Source organism: Pygocentrus nattereri, chromosome 3, assembly GCF_015220715.1.
Source record: "Pygocentrus nattereri isolate fPygNat1 chromosome 3, fPygNat1.pri, whole genome shotgun sequence".
NCBI classification, from domain to species: domain Eukaryota; kingdom Metazoa; phylum Chordata; class Actinopteri; order Characiformes; family Serrasalmidae; genus Pygocentrus; species Pygocentrus nattereri.
This window is the reverse complement of record NC_051213.1, coordinates 46,104,708-46,129,668: the sequence shown is the minus strand read 5'-3', so window position 1 is coordinate 46,129,668 and position 24,961 is coordinate 46,104,708. Positions and strand designations below refer to the sequence as shown.

The 24,961-nt window shown below is 44.5% G+C and overlaps 1 protein-coding gene across 1 annotated transcript in view; it reads right to left on the bottom strand.

The window, feature by feature from the left end:
- The window catches only part of si:ch73-22o12.1 (nectin-2), a 53,292-nt gene extending 29,088 nt beyond the window's left edge, over positions 1-24,204 (bottom strand). Inside the window, exon 1 of the mRNA XM_017706069.2 lies at positions 23,434-24,204. Coding sequence (XP_017561558.1) covers positions 23,434-23,506 — 73 coding nt within the window. The 5' untranslated portion in view covers positions 23,507-24,204. The remainder of the gene's footprint in view (positions 1-23,433) is intronic.
- Positions 24,205-24,961: the final 757 nt, after the last annotated feature.

Genomic DNA, 24,961 nt, shown 5'->3' with positions numbered 1-24,961 from the left:
GTGTGAGAGGAGTCAAGAAAAGAATGGAAAGGTCAATCAGCGCATCGCTCAGTCACTACCGGTCACCTACACACAGGCCCCTTCATGTTAATTAGACTAATTACAGAGCGAGAGAGGAGGCAGCTCATCCCATCAGAGCTCATCCCATCAGGCCAAATACTAGCAAAGATGTAAATCAGTCAAGAAAAGAATTCAACACTGTTACTAGGTCTGTACGATGATGTCAGAACTGCAGCAGTATCAGCAGATAATGGCTTTAAAGTCCCACAGCCACTTATGGTCCACTTATGATGTTTCTGTGGTTTATGTACCAAAATTCAGTCATAATTTATTATAAAACGATAACTTCCATCCTCTCATCATACCTAAGAATTGTTCCTGTGCCTTTAAGACTATGTAAATGAGCTCTGTGCTGTGCTGAAACACTCCTTAGAACTTCAGCGTGGGTGGGTGGGGCTAAACTGCTATAAACTGGATAGGTGTATGTCGCTGCTGTCGGAGGAAACCTCGTATCTCCAAGTTGGTAATTTTACAGGAGAAGGAAAAAAAAAACCTACTTTACTTTGAATTTATTTTTGAATTTGACTTTACCCACAAACACACACACACACACACACACACACACACACACACACAAATATATCACTGCTGGTGAAACACAACCTCGTTTTCGATGTTTTTCAGTTTTTGACATAATTTGAAAACGCCAGTGTTTAAATTTCATGACGAATGGACCAAAAGAAACGTCCCAAAATTACTTGGACAAAAACTCTGGTTCCATTTTCTTACATTAAAAGTAAAGTATCTTGATTCTTTCCCCTGTAAAGTTACCATTTGAGATACAAGGTTTTGTCCAGACATCGGTGATATACATATGAAGTAATAAAATAATCAATAAGACCAACTACATTATAGCGCACATGCCCAACCTGCTGAAATCCACTAACCATATATAAACATGATCCCAGTAAACGAGAGTTTGGCTTGTAGGGAGGGGTGAATGAAAGAGCTGCGCTGGATTTATAACACCAGACGAAACGAGAGCATCACTGCGAACAGAACGCAGCGCAGCGATCGTTTCACCTCGAACATCCCGTTTTCATAAGCGCTGGAAACGAAAATCCGATTCATCGCCCAGCCCTGGATTAGGAACGTGGAAAATATCGGATATCGGCCCTCAAATCCCACGTCGGTGCAGCCGTACTTGTTACCTCTGAAAACAAACAAACAGCATTAAGCTGTTAAATGAGGCGCAAGCAGCGTCTCCGTTAGAGGATGTGGGTGAGATTAAGCGGAAGCTTCTGATTAGACACAGATCATCCTGGATTTACGCGCTCACACACACACACACACACACACACACACACACACACACACACACACACACACACAGAGACAGAGACAGAGACAGACAGACACAAACACAGACAGAACAGCCAGCGGTGGAGTTCCCACTGTAATGAGGGAAGAGGAGGAATGAAATGCACAAGGAGGGAAAAAAAAAAAAAAAAAAAAAAAAAAAACACACAACAGCTGCTCCACATCACATCTGGGGAGAGAAAGAGAGAGAGAGACGGACAAATATGGAGAGGGAGAGACAGACAGGAATCTCTCAATTCCTCTCCTTTCCCTCCATCTCTCCTTCTATACCTCTCTATCACTCCCTCGATTCCTCTCCATCACTCCCATCTTTCCCTTAAGTCCTCTCCTTTCCTCCTTCTCTATCCCTCTACTCCTCTCTATCCCTCTACTCCTCTCTATCCCTCTACTCATCTTTTCTGCCATCGCTCCTTGTTTTTTCATCCATCACTCCCTTTATTCCTGGTCTTTTCCTCCATCTCTCCTCTCTATCCCTCCATCTCTCCCTCTACTGTTCTCTATCCCTCCCCTACAAGTCCTCTATTCCTCCACCTCTGGCTCTATTCCTCCACCTCTGGCTCTATTCCTCCACCCCTGGCTCTATTCCTCCACCCCTCCTTTTCTAATCCTGTCTTGTTCTCACACACACACACACACACACACACACACACACACACACACACGGCTAATGTTTTGTTTACTGTGTGAACATATTGATTGTTTTGATGCACTGATATGTAAATTCTGTCATTTCAATAAAGTAAATATTGAGTCGTTCCTGTCAGCTGACCAGGATACACTAGTGTACACACACACACACACACACACACACACACACACACACACACACACACAATCAGCTGACAAGGATACACCAGTGTGTGTACACATCCACACACACAGTCAAACACACACTCAGCTGACTGGAGCTGGCGGTGAGGCAGAACCTGCAAACTCAAAGGCTCACATCATAACAACAACCAAAAGAGAGGTGAGAGGTCAGGGGGGTTGGCTTGGGAGGGGTGAGTGAGGGGGTGGGTGAGGGTTATCCAGGATTTCCATGGTAACAGAAGAGCTACGCCCATGCTCCCCTCTGAGAGAGCGCCTCCGCTCCACAGCAGACAGAGACACACACTCACGAGAACAAACGAAGAGAAATCTCTCAGTTCATCTCTCTCCCTTTATATCTCTTTCCTCGTCTCTCCCTTTCTTCACTCCCTTTTTCCTTTCTTTTTCCCTCTTCCCTCTCTGCATTTCTCACTCTCTCCTTTCTCTCTCGTCCATCTCTTGGCAGTTTATCTCCATCTCTCTCTCTCTGTCTCTGATCTTCTGTTTTATTGAACCTTCTCCTGTTTATTTCCCACACACGTCTCTCTCACTCACTGTTTTCATTATTACTGATGACGAGAAACAATAAAAAAAAGTTTCAAAAAAATGAAAGAAAAACCTGCAAATGTGCTGTAATCCTCCCTCTCTCCCTCCCTCCCTCCGTTTATCTCCTCTCCCACAGTCTCGCTCCGTTTCTTCCTCCAACACCCACCCTCCCTCCCTCCATCCATCCATCACTCCGTCTGCCGATGTGTCAGTCAGTACCCCCCCCCCAATCCCCCCCAACCTCCCTCACTGCGGGAGGTGTTTGCCTCTTTCATGGCTGTGTGAGTTGTTAGAAGCCACAACATTTCACATCACACACTCATCCGCCTGTTACAGGAGAACTTCACTACGTTTTCAACATTTCTACATAATGAAGTGGGCGAGATGTAAACCGAGCCACTCAGAGCGGTTTGGTGCAAAACTCTCTGTTCTAGAGAAACTTACTGAGACACAACTGCTCACAGTGGTGGTGATGGGAACCAGACAGCTGACCAGTTTAATGCCTCTAAAAACTCCCTCACTGAAAATCACCATGAATTATGAATATTTTTATTACTTTATTTTTAATTACTTGAATTTCTGAGTTTGGACACCGTTCAAGACACGGTTCAAACAGATGAACTGAATCATCTTCTGAGTCTCCATTAACGCTGATCTTCAGCCACCAGTTTAACTTCTCTCAACATCTCTCTCTTTAGAGTCAGGCCTCTCTCTTTAGAGTCAGGCCTCTCTCTTTAGAGTCAGGCCTCTCTCTCTCTAGTCAGGCCTCTCAACCTCTAAACTCTCTCTCTCTCTGATTTTCTCAGCTTCACTTCTTTAATGCTACACAGAAGGAAGCCTCTCTCCCTCTGACACCCCCCCTTCTCCATCCTCTCTTCCCTCCATCATCAATCCATCCATCCATCAAACCGCTCTCTCCCCCCGCATCTAAATAAATAAACACAGAACGAGGAACCAGGGAGGCCAGGAAAAGGAAAAGTAGGACAGCACAACCTGAGAGAGAGAGAGAGAGAGAGAGAGAGAGAGAGAGAGAGAGAGAGAGAGAGAGAGAGAGAGAGAGAGAGAGAGAGAGAGAGAAAGAGAAAGAAAAGAGAAAGAGAGAGAAAGAGAGAAAGAAAAAAGAGAAAGAGAGAAAGAAAGAAAAAAGAGAAAGAGAGGAAAAAGAGAGCGAGAAAGAGACAGACAGACAGACAGACAGACAGACAGACAGAGACAGAGAAAGACAGACAGACAGAGACAGAGAGAGAGAAAGACAGACAGACAGAGAGAGAGAGAGAGAAAGACAGACAGAGAGAGAGAGAGAGAGAGAGAGAGAGAGAGAGAGAGAGAGAGAGAGAGAGAGAGAGAGAGAGAGAGAGAGAGGAAGGAAGCTGAGAACATGTGTTTTACAGTCAGACATCCAGGTGAGAGCAGAAAGAGGAAGAGAGGAAAGAAGAGGAAAAGGGGGGAGGGGCAGGACAGGGACTGAGAAAGACAGAGAGGAAAGAGGAGAGGTGCTAAAAAAGCAGCAGCAGATCATAAATACATCATCGTTATCTCATCACACATCAGAGTTGACCATATTGGTCAGTAAAGTCGACTGGTCTTCAGTGACGTTGATTATGGAAATATTTGACTGTTCTAAAGAAAAGTGCTTTAAAATGCTGTGTAATGTTCTCGTGACCCATCACTGCGGTCACTCTGACAGATTACAACACTCTGTGGGTCGGTTTCTGGACTAAACCCAGCCCTGGACTACACAGCATTCTGAATGGAGATGCTTCGCTGAAGAGGCTTATTATGGCCTGACCACATCTGACCGCAAATTAGGACCTGCGAGAGGCCCAACATGATCACAATGAAACTGCAGAATGTTCTGGACATAGCACCGTCCATGGTGATCATAACTGAACTGTAATAACTGACAAACACTACGAAGTTAGTACTGTTAATAAATATGTTTAGAGCAATAACACCGGTTATTGTTCTATTCGTTTTGAAAGGATCACTGAAAGGGAGGAAACCCACACCAGCAGGATCTCATACACTACACTATCTGCTATACAACAATATGCTGCCTTCTGCTTTCTCTCTCAGTAACAAACGTTTTATGCATTTTTAGCCAAATAAAAGTGTTTTCAGTATATTTGAATTACTTTGAAAAGGCTTGTTATCTCTTTTTTGAAACGACCTGCTACTGGAACAGAAAGATATTATCCATTGTTTTCGTGAAGAAATATATCTTGCATATTATTAAACACAGACAAACTGCCTGGTTTTATTACAAAGAGAGCACAGTCAGTCTTGTTTAATTGGATATAATGCAGCAGATTTTATGACCTAGTAATAAAAAAAAATAGTTTTTGATTGTATTTTTTTTTAAACTACTACTAGCTCTTCTTTGTCAGTTTCAGTTTTATATATTGGCCCAATCCCATTTCTTCTTTTTACCCCTACCCCTTGTTCTCGAGTGTCTCCTTGCACCTTGGAACGGAGTTACAATGGGTAGTCTATGAAATGAGACCCTCAATTAAAGAGCATCACTTCATTAAGAGCTACTAGCGCCGCTCTGTAGGCGACCCTGCCCGTCTGCAGTGACCACAGAGGAGGGGAAAGTTCAGCTCCTCACTGCTGGGCTTTAGTTACATTTAGGGATCATACGCCTTCAAAGAGGGGGGCAATTATTTATTATCACCCCCCCCCCTAATTCTTCAGTGATATGAAGCTGAAGTCGGAGATTCTCCAGGTTCTCGTTCAAATTCAACGTATTTTGGTCATTTTCTTCATAACAGGCATAAACACTGCAAGTAGTTTGCTAACGTCTCTGTAGATAGCTGGCTAAATTTCTCGTTCCACCTTAAAAATGGTGCATTTCTGAAGCCTGAGGTGACAGAACGTAACTGCTACACCACTGAAGGTGGAACGGGAAATTTAGCCAGCTAGCTACCGAGACGTCCGCAAACTACTAATGATTTTTTAAAAAACTTGTTATGGACAGAAAAGCGCCACAGTACATTAAACCAACATTAGACTGACAAAACGATGGCTATCGTCATTTTTAACAGGAAATTCTCACATTCGTGGGTTTCTTTGGTCTCGTGTCTCTAAAAAACCTCAGTTTGGAGGACCATGTAGCCCAAACACTTCGCCCCACCCCAATATTTTAGTAGCTCAACAGATACGTCATCGGATATCAGCCAAACCGAAACATCTGTCCGATAGCGATATGATTCTGATATCGTTGTGCATCCCTACAACTGACAGATGACTCAAGTGCACATATAGCGGAAAGTGACATCCCTAAACTGAGAGAGAGAGAGAGAGAGAGAGAGAGAGAGAGAGAGAGAGAGAGAGAGAGAGAGAGAGAGAGAGAGGATGATGTCTAATCATCCTTCACTCAGGTGAAGAAAGCCACTACTGTTACCCACTCGTTCAGTCTCTCTATATGTCAACCCTCAAAAGACGAGAGAGAAAGAGCAGCTCAAAGGCAGTCGCAGGTAAGAGACAGACAGAGGCTTCCTTTCAGTCACTCTCACACAAAAGGCAGAGTGTAATTGATGAAAGTAGGGCACACACAAAGCTCGCTCTGTCTCGGCGGTCAGCCTAACTAGTCTCTAATGTCTCTGCACGCCACAAGCTAAAAGCTCATACAGCCACTTTAGGTTAACGGCTCGTTTCAAAACCGAGCCAAAAATGAACTACTGCAGAAACCGTCGCTCTCTCTCGCTCTCTCTCGCTCTCTCTCGCTCTCTCTCGCTCTCTCTCGCTCTCTCTCGCTCTCTCCAGCTCCATTCATCCAAGCTTAATTAGCAAGGTGGGAATGACTGGAGATCGCACAATGCCTTCTTTTCCGACACTGATCCTGAAACCTCGGTCACACTTTATTTGGATGGTCCCCTATAGATGATCTAGACATTTACACCAATCAGGCATAACATCATGACCACCTCCTCGCTTCTACACTCATCGCCCACTTTATCAGCTCCACTTACTGTAGAGCTGCACTTTGTAGTTCTACAGTTACAGACTGTAGTCCATCTGTTTTTCTGATACTCTGTTACCCTGGACCTCCACAGAACAGGTACTATTAGGGTATTTGGGTGGTGGATCATTCCCAGCACTGCAGTAACACTGACATGGTGGTGGTACGATTGTATGTGTTGTGCTGGTCTGAGTGGAGACGAATGGGCTTATTTGCGTTTATAAAATCACTCCAGCTGGTTTCCTGATGCGTTCCATCTGCACCGAGAAACTGTCAAACACTAAAAAGTCACGAAGCTGAAGTTTCTCATTCGCCGCCACCTTGTTCGAATTTTCCCGTTCCACCTTAAATGCAGCGGTTACATTCTAGCACCTCAGGCACCATTTAAGGTGGAAGGGGAAAATTCAAACAAGAGGCTGGCAAATGAGAAGCCACTTCAGCCTAGGACAAAACATCGAGAGACATTTTACAAGAAAATATTCCACTTTTGAGGAAAAGTTTCCTGCCAGAGATGTGAGAAAAGCGACTGTAGCTGAGCTGAAGCTTAAAGCAGAGCAAGGTAGGTCTGTGTTTTCATGTATCTTGTATATTTTTAGCACATCCCAGTACATCAGTACATACTTAGACATACTTGCAGCCACGTACATAACATGTTGTGGCTCCCAAGATGGTTTGATCCATGTTGAAAGACAAAATGACTCTTCTTAACACTTGAGTTGCGACCCCTGTGTTACAGGACTGGACTGGAAAGGTTTCTACCGTATTCTGCTGATCTCGGTCCGACACGGATACCTGGTATCCTGCTCTACGTGGCTTCGAAAAGTCAAAAACGTAAAAGGATTGCAACATTTTCGAAGAGTCTTGGTAATAAAAGCACCGTAAAAAAAGGAAGAAAGGGAGGAGGGGAGGTTGCGGGAAAAGCATTAGGCCATTGCATGAGCGTTAAGAGGAGCATGACTTCAGCACATGTGGGAAATGCAATCAGAGCAAATGCAAACATGGGGGGGAAAAAATGCAAGAAAGATTCTGAAGAGAAAGAAAAAGGCCTGAAAAGAAGCAGCAACGGACGGGAGGAGGCGTGTGAGGGGGAAAGGATGACAAGGGCGAGCGAAAGAGACAGGAGCTTTAGCAGACAGACAGATCCATTACGTGGCCAGAATCTCAGAGGGGGGGGGGTTGAGTAAGAGAGGAACATGGGATAAAAGAGGAAAGAGAGCAGCGGCTGGAGAGAAAAGAGGATGGATTGCACTCGCCCGCTAAAAGGCCGACAAGAATAAATCGGATGGGACAAAACCGCAGGAGGAAGCGACGGAGAAACAGCAAATCGAGGAAGACGAGCCAAACCACCACCGCACTTCAGCTCAGCTCCACAGCTGGATCCGGTTAAATTAGGAGCGCTGACCAAAACACAGTCACGTCCAAAACCAACCAGCTTTAGTGCTGAATTATTGCAAAATCTGGCTTCAGCTCACGAATGTCAAACTGACCTCTTAAGACGGGAACTTGAACCTGAACTGAGCTGAAAGAAGGAGGCTGTGGTTTAATTCGTTGCATAAGCGCTTACTGGACTTGTTTTGCCACAATTAGTCAATGTCAGCACATTTTCAGGCAAAAATACAGCTCTCGGTTCACCATAAGCTTTACCACCTTCTGCTTCGGCACAGGCCTCCTTCAGCCGGCTAACGGGTTCACCAGAGAACCTCTGCTAGAACCAGTTTCCTTTAAAAGTGTCCCGAGGGAACGAGGCTCGATGTGGAGAATTATCTTAAAGGTCACTGCTGTTCTTCTCCGGTGGCTTGCTACACTTGCCATGCCAATGGTATTGGCTCTTTCTGAGGGAGTGTGCCAGTCACGCTAGGAGTAATCCGGTAGCTGGGTGCAGTGTGGTCACCCTGTGGGCTGCGCGATGTATCGTGATGTCGGCCTTCGCAATACACAGCACAGAAGACTGCAAAAGGCAAGAACTCTCTGACCAAAGCACATGGTTTTGTGACCAATCAACACTCCAGATGGGTTCTGCTCAACCAGGATGTTCATATAATCCAAAAAGCAGGTCAGTTTTGGCCAAAACAATGCAGAAGATCTTTTAATATATCATAAGGCACTGAAATATAATCACAGTACCAGTATTTTCTTCATATCGTGCTGCCTTAGAATCTACAACGAGGTGCTAATGCTTTCTTCACGCTGTTTGCCTGGTAACTGTGAGGTACTCCAAATGACTAGGTAATTATTGAGGGTTTCATGATGGTTCGTTCCAAGACGAGATGTCCAACAGGTTCAAGATATCCACTTAAGTACAGGGCACAATCTCTAAAGTGCGGTCAATCATTTGTTAAGTACCAAGACTTCTAGCTATTAAGACAAAGTAAATCAATGTTTGTGCAGCATTAGAGTCAACAAGGTAGTAATGCTTTCTACAGTCCCTTAACTTGGTTACCAGCTAACTGTGCGGTTCTCCAAAGTACTAGGTGATTACATCAGGTAGCAGAATCGCAAGTTCCAAGACAGTTGGACTAACTTACAGTGAAATGTCCAACAGGTTCTAGACATTAACTATAAGTGTGGGGTATGATGTTACTTCACTAAATCACAGTGAGGTTCTAGCTACTAAACTGATAAAGGGCACAGTAAAATACCTTGATTGTTTACAGTAATAAGGTGGTGAAACAAGTTTACCTTACACTAAATTTGAATGAAATGTCCCGTTTAATCAGGAACGTGAATCGGAAACTCCACTAAGTTCTAGGTACGTCATGTGGCGTAAAATAAGGGCACAAAATACCGTCTTTTAACGTAAATGATAAGTACCAGGTAAAACAACAACTACACACCTAAAAATGTCAAGGGTTCTTCAGCAAAGAAAATGGCTCTATACAGAACCATGAACACTCAAAGAACCCTTTGCATGATTAAAAGGGTTCTTCGCACCAGGCAAGTCTTCTTCAAATTACACAGAACCTTTCTGAAAAGGTTTCGATAAAGCACTAAAAAGGGATCTGCTATTGTTACAATCTCAAGCTTATAATGACAGAAGATCCCTTTTTGGTGCCATTTAGAACCCTTTTCAAAAAGGTTCTTTATAGAACTATCAAAAGCACATTCTCCATCAATTTGAAGAAGACTTGCATTGTGTGAAGAACCCTTTAATCATGCATTCCATGGTCCTGTATAGAGCCATTTTCTTTGCTGAAGAACCCCTGAGATTTTTAAGTGTACCTGGTTAATACCTAGAACCTAAAGGACGTTTACCGGAGAGGTTAGAGCGAGGGGGTCTCTGCGAGGCACAGTGCTGTCAGGCCATTGGCAAAGCAGGCCAAACTGTGACAGGACCTTCTGCGGACCAGGTGTGAGGAGGACAAGGAGAGGAAGGAGAGTTGAAAGGCAAAGAGAAACAGTGAGGGAAAGATGATGATGTCATCGATGAAGAGCCTCCGGAGAAGGGCTCAGAGGGTGTGAGAGGCGAGAGAAGGAGGAAAAGTGTAAGCGTAAAGTGTAAGTGTGGGCGGGGCCGGATTCACGAAAGCTTTAAGAAAAAAAATCCTGCGAAGGTCCTTCAAACAAACACTAAGACGCACATAGGAATGGTCTTTAAGCGCAAGTCTCAAAAAAATAAAAAATTTAAGAACTTATGTTAAGATTTTTTTTTTCCTTACGATTTTCTTCGGAAAGTTTTTGCTGTTTTCTTATGCAGCTTACGTTGCATTTCACCAAACGACTCGAGACACATTATGAGAATTTGTATCAACGATTATTGTCCTTTAGTTTATTCGCTCAAAAAAGCAAAACAATATTTTCAAGAAGACCACTTGTCCTCAATTATTCTTAAGAAAACAGTTTAAAAAAAGAAAATAACTCTTAAGAAGTTGTTTGAAGAATAACAATTTCTCGTATCTTTTTTTTTTTTTTTTTTGCAGAGAACGAAGTGAAGAAAATAAATAAATAATTAAAACAAACATTTGCGTAGATTTTCTTTCTTAAGATGCTTTTGTGAATCCGGCCCCAGGAGTCCAAGGCCTCAGTCGTTCTGGTTGGGTAGGATGTGCTTCCTTCTACTCCAGTCACTTGGAATGATGCCAGCCAACATGGGCAGAATTGGCAATTAGTGCTCTCCTCCAAGCGTGTTGAGGCGCCCAGTGGCTTTGTACGGTAAGCAGTTTTCAAAGATGTGGTGGTGCTTTGTTTGCACAAGCTAGATTTCACTTTCCCTAGCTACCTGATGCTAAAGTAATGAAGAGAAACCAAATGGCTCGTATGACACCGTCCTGTCAACGGGAATGAATGAGGTGCAAGCGAGACCAAAAAATATAGATTTGTTTGAGAGCCACATTCTTATGAATGTTACCGACGTGACGAAAAGCCTCGACTCAAATCTAAAAAGATCGGAAAGAAAGAGTGAGGTGGAAAGGGCAGGGGAGGGTCAGAGAAACTGCCCATTTTGGCCGGAAAGTTGGTCAACCCTTGGTGCAAAGTCTAAAGAGAAAGAAAAAGCAGAGAGAGCGCCGAAGAGGTAAACCTTGAATCCAGCCGAGGGACCGGCCTGTACACTTATTTTAGAGAGATGCTAGTTTGACGGGGCTCAGAGTCGTCGGTAAGCCTCGTCGACTCGCAAGGGCATCGCTGGCCTCGCTGATCGATGCCAGATCAATGCAGCAAAGCCCAGGCCGACTCTCAGACAACAGATGGACACATTAAGGGAGACTGTGTGCGGTGGGGGGGGGTGGGGGGGGCAGGAAGGACGGCACTACACAGCTCTATTTCACCTTACACAAGCCAAGGCTGCCAGGTCGCTCAACGGAATGATTTCAGCGCTCAACTTCAAGGTAACTATTCAGCGATTCTCAGTCCGAGTGGACGAAGGTCAGAAATTCATAAGTGGAAGAACTTTGCTGTGAAGAGTGAGTGAGTGGTGTGATAACAGCATAATAAACTATCACACCTAAACACGTTCATCCACCACCTGCTCCGTGAGGGTCCATGGGGGTCCTGACCACTGAAGAACAGGGTAAAAGGGGCTAACAAAGTATCAGAGAAACAGATGGACTACAGTCTGTAACTGTGCAGCTATACAGTAAGTGGAGATGATGGACAGTGAGCACAGAAACGAGGAGGTGGTCAGAACGTCATGCCCATGTATGTCTGTCTGTCTGCCCTGCGATGGACTGGCGACCTGTCCAGGGTGTATCCTGCCTTCCGCCCGATGACCGCTGGGATAGGCTCCAGCACCCCCCGTGACCCTGAGGGAGAAGTGGCTTAGGATGGATGGAATTCATGATGTCACCACAAGTAAAACTTGTGCATTAGACCTTCCTTGCCGAGCACACGCCGGTGTTGTCTCAGCAGGAAGCAGAAAGGTTGAAATTATCACCATGCCGAATTCATGAGAGAGCATTAGGGCTTTTAAAACACTCTCCCGGGCTGTCAACCTACTCTCTCTCACTCACACACACACACACACACACACACACACACTAAATTATTTCTTCTTTCCATTTTATTTACTGTGGAAAAACAAACTAGCAGGGAGGAGAAGAACATGTTTCTAAAACTCCGCCAAAGCCTAAAGGAATTTGACCCAACCTCTCAATCATCACAGCCGACGACTCCAACGTGTCCTGAACTCACAGCCAGAGACGTTACGAATGAGGCAAGTCACTGTCTGGAAAACGAACGGAAAAGCTAGTAATGTTCACCATGGCGTCTGTTCACGGAGAAAGCCCCGCCCGTCAACTGGATGAGCCAACCGGCTTGCTGCATATGCGAACTAAACCCCGCCCCCAAGCTAGACATCGCGACAATACAAGAACTCTTTCAGGAGCGAAATATAACCTCTTAAAAAAGTTCTACACAGAATCATAAACAACACGTTCTCCATCTGAAAAGCCATTCCACCACGCAAAGAACTCAAACAAAAACGGTTCTATAGAGAACTCATGGTTCCATAAAGAACCATTACCTTTACTAAAGAAACCTTCAAGAACTTTTTTTTAAAGAGCAAACAGTTTAATTTCTTCCCCAGTGGCTACAAATAAAACGTCACACACAATCAGCTGAGAGACCTTACTACATTCTCCATCTCCAACCATGAAGGCACGAAACGGTTCTGTACAGAAAGCATGGTTCTATATAGAGAGGCCATTTCACCATGCAAGGAACCATTCAGGCATGAAACGGTTCTATACAGAACTCATGGTTCTATACAGAAAAGCCATTTATTTTACCATCATCAAAACCCCAGAAGACGTGCAGGTTCACTGGTGGCTTTGGAAAGTAAGTAAAGAGGCCACATCTGTGTTGTAGACATGACCCCTGGTTCCCATCACCACCACTGTGAAGACATCTCACATCAAACCAGTCTGACTTTGTTTACATCTCAAGGACTGAATTTTTCAGAAATTGATATTATGGTGGAGTTCCCCTTTAAAACTCACAACAGAAGCCAATGGCCACCATTTAACCAACAGTACTGGTGTGAGGACAAGACGGGAAGTCTTTCCAGAGCTGTTCTCATGACATTTTATCCAGCTTTCCAACAATGGAGCAACACAATGAAAAGGTTCCTGTTCCTATTGTTTCTTTTTTCTAAGGTTTTCTGGTATCCATGGCGATTGGGCAGAGTCTGGACTCCACCCATTCCACCACAATGATGATAAACTACCAATTTTTCCCCTCTTGGAAATTTCTGAAGGAACTAATTACACAAAACACTTGTTTTGCATAAAAATGTAATGAGTGAACTGAGTAAATCCCCAATGATTTCTATTGAAAGTCAAATCAAATCACGTTTACTGTCACATCACATTTACACAGGCGGAAAGTGAGTGAAAAGCTTAGGTGCCCCTTATAGAATTTAAATACAAAATTTATATATATATATATATATATTTATATTTATATATATATATATATATATATATATATATATATATATATATATATATATATATTTACACACACACACAAAAACATATACACACACAAAAACACACACATACAAATATAAACATACACATATGTGTGTGTGTGTATATTATATATATATATATATATATATATATATATATATATATATATATATATATATATATATATATATATATATATATATATATAAAAAAAGCTGCTGTTGGAACAAAACCTTGTATCTCCAAGTTAGTAACTTTACTGGAGAAGGAAAAAACCTACTTTACTTTTAATGTAAGAACCAGACGTCTTTCCAAGTCATTTTGGGCCGTTTCTTTTGGTCCATTCATCATGAAATCCACACACGATGTGAAGAACAACAGGCCTTTTCAAATTATATCAAAAACTGAAAAATGTCAAAAAAAAAAATGGAGATACAAGGTTTTGTTCCGACAGCAGCGAATATTTTATACACACACACACACACATATATATATATATAAAAACACACACACACAGACTCTATATACACATATCCACTAGTATTGCACTATTCCAATGTAAAGTTGTACAGTAATAAGTTATGGAATAAAACTATGAAATGTGCTTTCCACATTCTGTATTTAGGCCGAGGTATATAATAAATGAGATGCAGGTACTCAGGGACAGGATACTGATATAGAAATCTTCCAGATTATACAACATATGGATAGAAGACGTAAAGATGTCCATCTATACGTGTGCATTTCAGTTTAACAGCTTTTCCTTTTAGAAGTACAAAGAAACGTTAAAATTACTGCCCTTGGTACCACGACAGAGATGCACCAGCAGGAGATTAGGCCGAAAAACGCCAGAGTATTCCTTTAAATAGCCCGAACCGCCACAGACGGTGTCATGGTCCAGGACTACACTGAGTCCAAACTGCTTTCCCTCCGAGGCCAGCGGAATTACGGCCAATCGAGAGAAACGGACAGAAAGAGCTGTCGCATTCCCAGCCCCTCAGGGGTGCCAAACTCAATCATGAAACCCCGTGGACGGCATTCCGGAGTAGCGGTTTGTGTTAAAACCCATCGAGAGCTGTTGGTGTTTACTGCCGTCTCGCTTTTTGTTAACCGGGCTGGACTCCTCCTCGTTTTCCTTGCGATTAGGCAGGACCTGCTCCAACAGTCTGGCAACCTCAAGTGCTCCACATCAATTTGGCAACCACATGCCACTCTGCAGACACGTTGGCTGGTTACCCTGTGGTCTCATACTGCGGAAGCCGTGTGTTTTCATAGTTGGGAACTAAAACGACATGTAACAGGATTATGAAACGGGATTATGTATTTAAAGCAGAAGAAACAGTTGCTAATTCACAAGGAAGCCACTGGTGAGATACAGTTAGAGAAGAAATAACAGGGTCACCGGTCACTGCTGACTTGAAATGCAGCCAGTAATTCAGTTTGTGCAGAGGGGAACCCTCAGGGCCTTCTAGACCTTTAGAGAAGGCTGAATCATCCTGATAACTCAGACCTAAAGAAAATATATTTGTAATATATTATTTAATAGACTTAATATATACTTAATAGAGTTGAAATGTTTGCTGTATTATGGTAATACTTTTTTTTCCCCCATCAGTAAGTTTGGGTTGGAAACAAAAGGGCTGATTCAAAAACTTTCCAAACACAAAGCATCTGTATCAACCGTATGCAAGTGGATACAGCTGAGCGAGCTCTCCTATTGGTTAGGACTTCAGGAGCTGAACTGAAGGCCGTACACGTTAGATGAACTTGGGAAGCAATCGATCACGTCTCGATTGCCGATATTTGGGACAAGTTTCAAGAAACTAAGTCACTCTAAGCCAGTGATCGGCAACATGCGGCTGCAATAAAATAAAGCTCTGCAGTTTTAACAGTAAATGGTCTTAAACGCTGGAGTTAATACAGAACTGCTAACCCACCCTTTAACCCTTAAGGTTGACGAGCAGACTGCCGGTCACTATAGCAACGCAGACAATCTTGCCTAGTAGCTAACGAAAAGGCAAAGAGAAAGATTCAAGACTAATATCGAGAATTTGGGGATGAATGGAATTTTATAAATAACTCCAGCTGGAATATTAAAATATTTAATCTGCCTCGAGAAACTTTTGAATGTTTATGTTCCACCTTAAATGGCGCCTGAGGCACCAGGATGGAACATGTGGCTCCCAAGGTGGTTTGATTTTTACGGGAACTCAATAGTCCGATTATAATCAGATTTCTGCAGTTATCTGATGTTCAAACGGTCACGTAAACACCACACTCCGATCTAGACATCCAAATAAGAAATCTGATGAAGAGCTCAGTAATCAGATTTCTCAGTGCAGGTGACTCTTACTCTGATTTCTTTCGGAAGCAGAAACCTGATTATTGTCTGGCTCGTCGACTTTCCCCATTATGTAAACGCGTTGATCAGATTTTCTGCAGTTATGGGATTATTAAGTGTATATAAAACGCACTCATTGAGAGGTAACAGAAAAATTGCTAAATTACAGTCTGACTAAATTACAGTGCAATGAAGTACAATGAACCAAAATCATAGCTTCTAAACTGAACTGTGTAATGAAACTACACTTTACTTCATGCATGTTAAACTAACCTCCTACGGTCAAAATAAGCGGAAATACAGTTCTATTCATTGCATGATAAAAGAGAAGTGCCGGCTGTTCTCGTTTTTTTCACGCTCAGTCGACTAGTCAGACAAAAATATAGCTTCACCGGTTCAGGAACTTCTCGTGGAAAAGCAAACTTCCCCATAAGCAAATTCCACACAGAGATTTTCAAGCAACCTGCGTGACCAAACTAATCTTTCCTGTAATGACTCGATTCAAACACAATGCAAATGATCCGAGGATCCTGATAGCCACACATTGACCTCGTGCTGTTGCGGCACGGTATTTAGCCATCCCTGCATTTTCCTTCAGAGCTTTATTTACCAGGAAAAACTGAGGCCGAACTTGAGGGAGAAGAGAGCCACCCCTGCCCTTCACCCTCATCTCACCCCTCTCTGAAACACTTTGGTTGGCTGCCCGCCGCCACTAGAGAAATGATTAAAATATGAGCGCGAGTTAAATGGCCATGTCATCTCCATGAATCTCTGAAGCTGTAAAAGCATCCGGAGATGTGACATCTGCTGAACAAGGAGGAGAGAAAGGGAGGGAGGGAGGGAGGGAGGGAGAGAGGATGGAAGGCAGAGCGAGGGATGATGGAGGAGGAAATGCTTGTCCTTTCGGCCATTTCTTCCTCGTTTCAGCTCCAGACTCCAAAACTCGAAAGGACGAAGGACCGCGTTTATGACCATCCCAAGGATGCAGATGATTTATGTGAACCTGCACCTGTCGTTTACCTCCACCAGCCCGATGAAGCAGAGGCAGTGCAGAGTGATGCTCAGTAAAGTATAGCCTCGCCTCTAAAGTGCAGAGCTGCGCGTAGGGAAAAGCTGCCGGGTCTATCAGTTCTTGACCTTAACTGATTTTATCCGTGTCCGACTCACAAATGTGTTCATATATACCGTTGCGAGATTGGACAAGTACTAATCTCATTAAGCCTGATGAGAAAATGTGTGCGTGTCCATTTTATCAGCTCCACTGACCATATAGGAGCACTTACTACTCCAACAGTTACAGACTGTAGTCCATCTGTTTCTCTGCATACTTTATTACCCTGTTCTTCAGTGGTCAGGACCCCCACAGGACCACCCCAGAGCAGGTGGTGGATCACTCGGCAGTGCAGCGACACTGACGTGGCGGTGGTGTGTTAGTGTGTGTTGCGTTGGTCTGAGTGGACCAGACACAGCAGTGCTGCTGGAGTTTTTAAACAACCCAGTGTCTCTGCTGGACTGAGAACCAAAAACATCCATCCTGTGACCACTGACGAAGGACTAGAGGATGACCAACACAAACCATGCAGCAGCAGCTGAGCTGTCGTCTCAAGGGGTATTAAATAAAGTCAAGCTACCCTGAAAGCCACGTTTACTTGCAGCAGGGCTACTGTCATCAGTCAGATGTGGATCCTTATTCTAAAAAGAATCAATTCTGACAGTGCACGATGCATAAAGAGTCTGAAATCAAGGCTGCGCTCCAACGGTGTGCGTTTCTTGGCGTCGCCCGCTATAATTCCTCATTAGGCAGAGTGGGATTTCTGCCAGGCCTCTGTAAAGCTCAACTGACAAATTTACGCATTTGTGGGAAAAGTACTGACAGGTCGATTGCAAGGTCAGCCTTGGACGTGAGCAGGGTTTGTTCCTGCTCCTGCACAAAAGCACTTCTAATGAGACCGTTAAAGGCCTGTACTCCAGCGCTACTGAGTACGTTCATGTGTTTCTTTTCAATAAACCCGTTTTCTCCTCCCTCCCTCCCTCCCTCCCTCCCTCCCTCGTCCTCTGGCTCAGACTCTAATAAACAGTGCGGCCTTGAGGTCTGGCCCATGGGCTGGTGTGGCGGGGGTGTTCGTGTCTGTCTCTGTGTCTGTGTGTCTGTGTGTGTGTGAGGGTAGTTACGTGGGGGGTTGGGATGGAGATTTTGAATACACCAATGACAAACATCCCTCAAACAAAAGCAAGCAGGTCATGAGAATGAGGGGTGGAGGGAGAGCGAGGGGAAGAGCAATGGAAGACTGTTGTTTTTAGGACAAGCTTCATACCCCTGTAGTTACGAGGCCTGATTTATAACACGCTGTGCGCGTGCTTGTATTCAGGCCTCTGTGAGGACCACAGCACTTCAGGACGATGGGAAAGCATGAACGTTTTTGTAGCGGTGGGGACATCTGTGCACCACAATTGCCCGTATCAGGATCTAAAACACTGAGTGGGGGGAAAAAAGTAAATATCTTCGACTACAACTGAGGCATTTTTGAAACTTTGTCCACAAAACAACTCAACCGTGGTCACATGACTGGAGGCAACAATACCTCTTCAAACTCGAATGCCTCAGGAAGAACTCTGTGAACGTGCGCATCGCACATTTTAAAGCGTCATGCTAAAACAGGGACTTTCTACAAAGCGACGGAGCTGCAAACAGAGCAGCTCGACTTGCAGGTCACCAGATCCGCAACACCTCATACAGATTTAAAGCCTGATTTCTGCCAGAAAATAAAAGCTTAAGAGGTGACATATCGATGCTGTCGGGACAAAACCGTGTCTTTGACATCATCTGAAAATGCCTGTTGCCCTTAACGTTGTGTACAAATTTCATGATGAATGAACTAAAAGAAGCAGCCAAAAATGACTCAAAGACGTCTGGTTCCATAGACTTGCATTAAAAGTAGAGGTTTTTTTCCTTCTCCTGTAAAGTTTTTGGAGCATTTTGGAGACGCAAGGTTTTGTTCCGAGAACAGCGACATGCTTAGAATCACTGAGGAGTCTCAATATTCAAGCTCACGTCCCACTTAAAACGGCCGAGCGCAGTACATGCTGGTGCCTCCGCGCTGGGCTTTAATGGAGAAGTAAAGCTGAATTCAGCAGACATGCCCTCACCCCCAAACTGCCGAACACACAGAAACAACCCAGTCGCCCACCGTATTTCGGAAACAGTTCAGCTCAAAAAAGGAAAAACAGCTGAAACAGAGAGCTTCTTTAAAAATTAATTAATTAATTAATTAATTAATAGACTGGCCGAATGTGTGGACGGGGGTCACGGTATAAAAATGCAGACAATTAGAAGTATGGATACGTGTGGACGGGAACTGAAATAGCCACCGAGATGAAGGTTAGGGTCAGATATAGAAATAGCCATACGGACGTCAATGGAAGTTTGACAGTAATACAGTAATACTAATTTTAGATGCGCAACCAGCAGAGAGGCCATCCAACACGCTACACCCACCTGTTTACACTCCACCTCCACATGCACTCCGGGCTGGACGCTGTGTGCAAGTGTGTGCTTTTGTGTGTGTGTGTGTGTGTGTGTACACGTTACTTATTCTCACAGCACTAAATGAGGTCAATCTGCTCCCCCCTTGCCCTCCCGGCGATCTCCCAACCCCCACCTCTCTCTTGCTCACTCATTTCTCTCTCTCTCTCTCACTCACACACACACACACACACACACACACACACACACACACACACACACACACACACACACACACACTTGATGCATTCAAACGTTACTACAGTAGCCCGCCTTGGCTTTCAACTTATTAAAGAAAAACCCTTGCGTCTCCATGGTAACTGGCACAAGCCGTTATGACCCAAAGTCACATGATCAGCACTCATAACATGGAAATCTCAAATGTTTAGAAAGGCTTCAGAACCGACAAAAAACAGTTCTCTTTCTGATTGTAGGGGCTGCCATTCAGAGTGGTTTGATGTGAAATGCACTGCTGTTTAAAACTTCACAGCAGTGGCGTTAGGAACCAGACATCTGGAGGTTCTAACACCTCTGAAAGCGCCATCATAGAAAGCTATTAAACAAAAGGGTTGTGAACACGCTGCCTGATGCTGGACAAACCAGCCACATTTACATGCAGCCTAATAATTCATTAAAAAAAAACAATTAATAGCTCAATCAGAACAGAATACGCCCGCGTAGACACCTCAATAGGAATAGACTAGTCCGATCGAGGCCATTCGGAATACGCTTCTATCCGACTGAACGAGGTGAGCTAGTCTGCAGAGCAGACGAAGTTTATGCTCTGATCTTTAAAAGACGACGGACAGACGGACGTCCAGCTTATGTGTCTCAGAACACGAGGTCTTCCTCTCGGCCTTCTTTAATAAGGACACGTGAAGGACGTTTTCCTGAGTCTGACATCATTTTAGAGCAGTTAAAAACACAAGCACTGCTCACTGCTGCTCATCTCACTCTGACCGGACTCACGTGATGCTCGTTGTCATGGTGACGTCTACACCGAGTGGCTCTCTACGAAAGTGTGTCATTTTGGATTGGATTACTTGTAGTGAGCATGTAAACAGAGACTTTCCAGACTGTTGAGTAGAGTGAGCATAAGCACCTTAGCCTTATTCTATAGTCAGAATGCATTCATTCGAATAGGCAACAACCTCAATGTAAACACAGCCTTGTTTTCTGATAGTTCTGGCACATAAGAGGTGGGGCCACAAGATAAGTTCCTCTGCAATGAACCCCATCATACCACTCTGGGTGACTGTTTACATCTTAACGTTGCACGTCTAAAAAAAAAAATATATAACTGATGTAGTTCTTCTGTAAAAGCTCTGACCCTCCCGAAAATGCCGTCCTGCTGTTTGCAGAGGAAGAAAAGCTAAACGGATGAAGACAGGAAGCACACAACAGGGGCCCCTTTTCTGTACGTAGGATAAACCTTTTTTCCCCTCCAACCTCCACCGCTTCGTTCATAAATAAAACAAACCTTTTGTCTCCATATTCCAGTTTCCCGTTCGCTCTGTGAAGCGCGGCTGATGTACTGTGAAACATGCTCGGGCAGAAAAAGGTCCACTGCATGAATAAGTCAGAGGACGCGAGTGCGTTTCTGGAGCGGCGGAGAACGGCAGCGTCCTCGCACTTTAAAGGGAACAAAAAAAAAAAAAAAACGAACTTTTCCCACCATGTCACTGCGATTTGCACAGCGATCCCCACGAGGCCGTGGGACACAAAAACGAAGATGTGTCTGATGTCCGCGACCGCCCCCCCCTCACCCCACTTCTGTGTGCCTTGGCGGATGAGAAGCCACCAGGTGGTGGATCTCATTCACCAACATGACACCAGGTGAATACACCTACTGAAACATTTACCAGCCAGGGTAACCGGAGCCACCAGTCAGCCTTTGTAGGCCCCAGTGAGCTGGCCGAGGGCAAAACATGGTAAAAACGGAGTAAAGCGAACATCCCGAAGGCTACAAGGCCTTGATGAGCCATGACACCCTCGATCACAAAGTGCAGAATCCAAGCACTGCAGTAGATCTGTGGTCTCCAGCTTTGGTCCTGGAGAGCTACCTTCCTGCACAGCCTAGCTCCAATCACAATTTGCCACAACTGCTCCAACTAATTAACCTATTCCCACGTATCTCTTGGACCTGGCCTGATCAGATGTATTAGTCTAGAGAGGCGGGGCAAAATTCCTATCGCCAGCAAGGTAAAGACATCCAAGCTCCTCTACAACAGGGGTGCACACCTCTGGTCCTGGAGGGTCCAGGAGATGTCCAGCACAGTTTAGAGGTTTGCCTACTCAAACACACCCACTAAACCTGTCAATTAACAGATGAGTGGCTGAGCAGGTAAATCGCCAAACTGTGATGGACACTGGTCCTCCAGGACCGGAGTTGTGGATCCCTGCTCTACAGCCCCATCAAATGCTGAAAAGCTTGGAGGGTGGGATGATGCACCTCCATCTCTCCTGCGTGCTCGTTTAAAACCCGCATCACCAAAGTAGCTACATACACTGATGCCCATGTTGTTACCACGGCAACCAATGCAGACAAGCTGGTGACGCCTGAACCCACAAATCTGATCTGATCACTTGCAAATAACGGTGCGGACAGTCGTCTCGAAAGATCTAGGAAACAAATCCGACTTGCCTGCAGTCTGAACACATCTGAAGTCATCCTCCACTACGGACTGATTTGGAATACATTTTAGGCCAAAACTTTGAAGCTTAGAGTCAGAACTGTTCACAGTGGTGGTGATAGGAACCAGACGTCCACCTCTAAAAGCTCCCTCACACAAATCTATTACATGAAATGGCTATGAGTACACTGCCCGATACCCGGCGCATTGTTTCTGTGACACCTTTTAGGTCCATAATCCATTTGTTTCCATCCAAAAAGAGTGTTTCAAGGCAAAGAAAGCGGATTTCTTCCAAACTGACCACTATTTCATCATCAACGCCTCATAAAAATATGAATAACCTAAGTTCATACATACAGTAAGTTCACTGGTAGTTTTGGATAGTAGATAAAACGGCTATATTCATGGTGTACACATCACACCGCTCCCTGGTTCCCATCACCACCACTGTAAAGACTTCAGAGTCTGGGAGTTTTCTCCTCAAAGGGACCATTTCACTTCAAACCTCTCCGGACGGTAGTTCATCTCTCAACCACCGAGTTACGCAGAACTTTGGACAATTCGGTGGAGCCCCCCTTTAAATCCAAATTCAAATAAAAACGGTCAAAACGGTCGCCACCCTGTTGCTTTGCGTTAGGTTAGTTTAGCGGTTTACGGCTCAATTCATTCACACCGCTTAATTCAGTGAAGAGGTGGAAATAAAACGAGGCGAAAGAGGACAAAACGAAGGAAATGAGTGACAAAAGGAGGACAAGGGAGGCAAGAAAGATAAGACAGGTGTTTTCCATTTCAAAGAAGTAACCTAGTATCGCTAACCAGCCACAGGGCTACACCTGCCACCACCTCCGGGAAAAATACCTTGCTGGCCACACCTCAGGCAGCCTGCCTGGAAAACGGAAAATGGCGAAAGACCGAAACCGGTCAGCTCAAACCGAGAGTGGATATTCGAATAAGCAAGACGACGAGATAACGACTAGATAAACGAGCTTTAATGACGAAAAATGACTAACTTTTATAGCTTAGCTGGCTTAACTTAAGTTCCGAGAGGAATGGGAACGGGTGCTAAGGCTATTAGGCTAATATGTCGAATAGAAACAAACTCAGGGACTTTGGTCAAGTTAGCCGACCCCAAAGGAAAGGTTTCGCCGAAGTTCACAGAAAATACTTTTTTTTTTCGAATTTCGCCGTTCCACCTTAAATGGTGCAGCAGTTCCATTCTGGCGCTCAGCGCCAGAATGGAACTGCTGCACCATTTAAGGTGGAACGGCGAAATTCGAACGAGAAGCTGGCGAAAGGGAAACCAACTTGAGCCTCGTTCGCGTCGCCGCCGTTCTTACCTTGAATTATGAGGAGAAAGACCAAGCCGAAGCCGAGGAGTCCCGTGGAGCTGAGAGGAGAGTCCCACAGCATGGTGCCTCAAAAAAAAGAGTTTTCAACGCCGAAACAGGAGTTCGGTTTTTAATTAAAATAAAAAAAAAACCTTAAAAACAGGTGTCCGTGAACGAAACCGCTTAAGTCCACTCTTTCTCCTCGGAAGGCAGGAGCTGACGGAAGGTCTCTGGGCTCTTTTCCACTTAAAACCACACTTTAAAGACCAGCCTGACTCTTAAAACGGGCTCTTTTCTCTCTCTGTGTCGGGTTTAGAGACTAACACCGCGCAGCCTGAGTCCTTTCTGCCGTGTGTGTGACTGAGGTCTCTCTCTCTCAGTCTCTCTCTACCGAAACTCACATACACACACACCGCCTCCCGGCCCCTACTCCCGTGACGTCACGCCGACGTCACGCCCACAAAATCCCTGAACAATCCCAACCCGTAATATTCGGGGACTTCCTCAACCGTCCAAGCAGCTTCAGCTCGTCTGCTGCTCTACAAACACCCGATCTAGCTAACAGGTGCTTTAAAGGTGTGTTTGATAGGTGTGTGTTACCTCACAGTGCTCTCAGGTTACACCTGGCTCACCTCTTCTCCTAGTAGCTGTCCACATACATCCAAAACAAGCTGGATGTAAACTTGCTCTGGAGCATAATTAAAGGGGAACTTGACCAACATTTCTACACGTTTAAATGGGAGGAACAGCTCACAGTGGTGGTGAATGGAACCAGACGTCTTGAAGGGTTTTACCGCCTCTATTAAAGGGGAACTTGTCCAACATTTCTACACGTTTAGATGGGAGGAACAGCTCACAGTGAATGGAACCAGACGTCTTGAAGGGTTTTACCGCCTCTATTAAAGGGGAACTTGACCAACATTTCTACACGTTTAAATGGGAGGACCAGCTCACAGTGGTGGTGAATGGAACCAGACGTCTTGAAGGGTTTTACCGCCTCTATTAAAGGGGAACTTGTCCAACATTTCTACACGTTTAGATGGGAGGAACAGCTCACAGTGAATGGAACCAGACGTCTTGAAGGGTTTTACCACCTCTATTAAAGGGGAACTTGACCAACATTTCTACACGTTTAAATGGGAGGACCAGCTCACAGTGGTGGTGAATGGAACCAGACGTCTTGAAGGGTTTTACCGCCTCTATTAAAGGGGAACTTGTCCAACATTTCTACACGTTTAGATGGGAGGAACAGCTCACAGTGAATGGAACCAGACGTCTTGAAGGGTTTTACCGCCTCTATTAAAGGGGAACTTGACCAACATTTCTACACGTTTAAATGGGAGGAACAGCTCACAGTGGTGGTGAATGGAACCAGACGTCTTGAAGGGTTTTACCGCCTCTATTAAAGGGGAACTTGTCCAACATTTCTACACGTTTAGATGGGAGGAACAGCTCACAGTGAATGGAACCAGACGTCTTGAAGGGTTTTACCACCTCTATTAAAGGGGAACTTGACCAACATTTCTACACGTTTAAA